This window comes from Limulus polyphemus, unplaced genomic scaffold, assembly GCF_000517525.1.
Source record: "Limulus polyphemus unplaced genomic scaffold, Limulus_polyphemus-2.1.2 Scaffold5914, whole genome shotgun sequence".
Taxonomy (NCBI): Eukaryota; Metazoa; Arthropoda; class Merostomata; order Xiphosura; family Limulidae; genus Limulus; species Limulus polyphemus.
This window is the reverse complement of record NW_013671524.1, coordinates 53,615-56,641: the sequence shown is the minus strand read 5'-3', so window position 1 is coordinate 56,641 and position 3,027 is coordinate 53,615. Positions and strand designations below refer to the sequence as shown.

Here is a 3,027-nt window from a genome sequence, read left to right as displayed (position 1 = left end):
GGGGAGGTAATGAGTAATTGAACTGCAGTCAGAGAATGTGTAATTGAACTGAGCATTGTCGAGCACGAGCGCGTGAGACGTTCTTTGAGAGTTATAGCGTTTGTTATAGAGCGACTGTTGAAATTCAGTGTATCGTAAAGTTGTATTCGGAAAGAATAAACCAGTTTTGTTGAAGAAAAGACTTGTGTCGCTAAAGTTTCGTCGGAATGAATTTACGGAAAATAAATTAACGAACGAACGGAGACGTAACATTATAATATTTTATTTATTTTATTAGGACACGCGTCATGACATGTATATATATGTTAAAAGAAGCTCTCTCTCGCCAAAAGCAAACAAATGTATAAATTTATAAAGCATAGCCAATAACAATATTATAAACGTGATTTCACTATAATGTTATTACGATATATCCTTTAATTTCATAAGTGCACCCGGTTGCTCAGGGATAAGTGCATGAATTTGTAACTGTACTAATCGAGTTGTATGTTTGCGATTTTGCCCCCCCCCCAGTGGCATAGTGGTATGTCTGCTGACATATAACAGTAGAAACCGGGTTTTGATACCCATCGTGGGCAGAGCACAGATAGCCCTTTGTGGAGCTTTGTGCTTAATAACAAACAACAACAACTTTGCGCTTAATAACAAAACAAACAAATCTTTATTATATGTCGAAGTCATATTTTAAAAGATATTTTTAGACAGAGGATTAGAAATCGTCTTGAAAGGTGCATATACGTATATATATATGTATTTAGATAGATATACATAGATACTTTCTTGCAGAATTTGCATACGACGTTTGGTACTGCCATTTTAATGGTGGACATCATCAAACCGTAGTTGTTCATGTACAATCTGATTTGAGCATGCGTCGTAAGCTTACGTAATGCAGTAATCAAGGCTGTTCTGTTACTGTTAGTTGTTAACAGCGTAGGCAAGAGGTTATAATATTAAACACTACTGAGGAAGTGAAAATTGACATTTTATTATAAAAATATGACTATAGTCACTCAAGGAGTCACTGAGAAGAAGCTTTCTCAGCAAAAGGAACCTTTAGTGACGAAAGAAGTGGTAAGTATTTATTCATAGTAGTTAGCATAGAATTAGAAATATAAGTTATGAAGTAGATTTTATGTATTACATAGTACGTCCACAGTGAATTCTTTAGTTGAAACTTGTACTGTTGTAGTTGTACTGCAGACCTTAGATTAGGTTAGGTTTTCTTAGGCCTAATTTTGATGGAAGCGTCTTGTTGCCGTCTGATTTTTTGGAAATACAAATGAGTAAATGACTAAATGTATTGTCTGTAAAGTGATATTAACAAGAACGTTGAAGTATAAGGGGATCATCATCAAGGCAAATTAATGCAATAAAGGTAAGCAACAAAAAGCTTAATGCTTAATCTTTCAATGTCAAGTGTTGGGAAAAGTTAGGCCACAACTTGCACAAGTTCTAATCTAGACTAAAGACAGCTTAGTTGTACAACTTACAAATTTAATCCTGAGTTCACACATACAAGAAATGAGATTAAAACCAGACACATTGATGTGACTGAACATTTTTTAGAAACTCTGTGTCCGTATTTGTACTGTTTTTGTTGTTGTTACATTGAAAATAATTTTTTTCAAATTTAAATTTTTAATAGTATAGGTAGGAATGGTAGGACAAAGGGACATTAATTTTGGCAGATTAGGAGTGATCTTCAGCTTAGACTGTTTTATTTTGATGGTAATAACAAGGTGGTTGGCCTTGTGAATAGGTTGCTTTTGGATGCAGTAAATTTAAGGGAGTTTAACTTTAAGAGAAGGCTTCATAAATAGTGATCTTGACTGAATTTGAGGGTGTGAATGGGGCAGCCTTGATGAACCAACAGGACCCTTCTTGTTTTTGTGTTACATTATATGTTGGGAAAAGGCTAGTTAACTGAATTGTAATTTAACTTTACACTGAACAGGTAATTAATTATCTTGTGAGTTATATAGATATGTAGCCAGGCTTTGCTTGGAATACTGTTTGCAGTTTTGTTATAATTTTTAAGTAAAGAATATTGAATTGTGAAGGGTTTAAAGAAGGACTATTAGGATGACTCCAGGGATAGGTTAGGAAAGTAGCTTCCATTATCAATGTTTACTGTATATGAGTTTCAATAATTTGTATATTATATCACAGTCTTTCATTTCAACTAGATCCCTGAATTCATCCATTTTGTTCTTAATACTCCAAACATGAGAATTAGAACATCATGAATCTACTTTGCTTATTTTTAGAATATTTTTAAAACTATTACTTAACTTGTTTTGTTATAAGTATCTTTGTTTCAATCTTCTCACAAACCTAGATATCCTTAACCTTTAAAGTAATTTACTCCCAAATCTAGCCTAAGGGAGCACTCTTGAAAGGACCACATGTTTAATTTCTTTGTATGAACCTCTGAAGGAGTTCTCTGTACTTCTGATTTACAGTTTTAAATTTTCAGTAATCCTCCATTTATAATGAAAACATGTTTTACTGTCAGTGATAAATTTAATAACATTTTAATTAAATCATTATAAACCATTAAAGGGCCAGTAAGCCATTTTTTTATGTACATAAACATAAAAATAATATTCAGTGAATTGAATAAGGATTTGAGTTACCACAATATGTTGCTGTCACATACCATACTCACAAAACCTAACTGTTACCTGATGGCTTCTTATCTAAGAAAATTTGTTGCTTTAAAAGATATAGTTGAAACACAAACACTTTTACTTAGATTCCAAACTTTTCCATAAAACCATAAACTGTGGCTCAAACCACTAGATTTACTCTACTGTGATGTAGTCTAATTCTTGTTCAATCCATTCATATTTAAACTTTCTTTATAGCTGTTTCAGAATTAAATGATTATACAATTGTTGTGACATCATAAAAGAGTAGCAGCTATATATATATCCTATATATACTATATATATATATATATATATATATATATATATAATAAAATAAAATAAAAGAGACAACTAAAATAGTATTAATTAATTA

General features: G+C 31.8%; 1 protein-coding gene across 1 annotated transcript in view; it reads left to right on the top strand.

Annotated features, from left to right (window-relative positions):
• The first annotated feature begins 898 nt into the window (after nt 1-898).
• The window catches only part of LOC106473133 (integral membrane protein 2C-like), a 27,752-nt gene continuing 25,623 nt past the window's right edge, over nt 899-3,027 (top strand). The window contains exon 1 of the mRNA XM_013933813.1: nt 899-1,074. Coding sequence (XP_013789267.1) covers nt 1,000-1,074 — 75 coding nt within the window. The 5' untranslated portion in view covers nt 899-999. The remainder of the gene's footprint in view (nt 1,075-3,027) is intronic.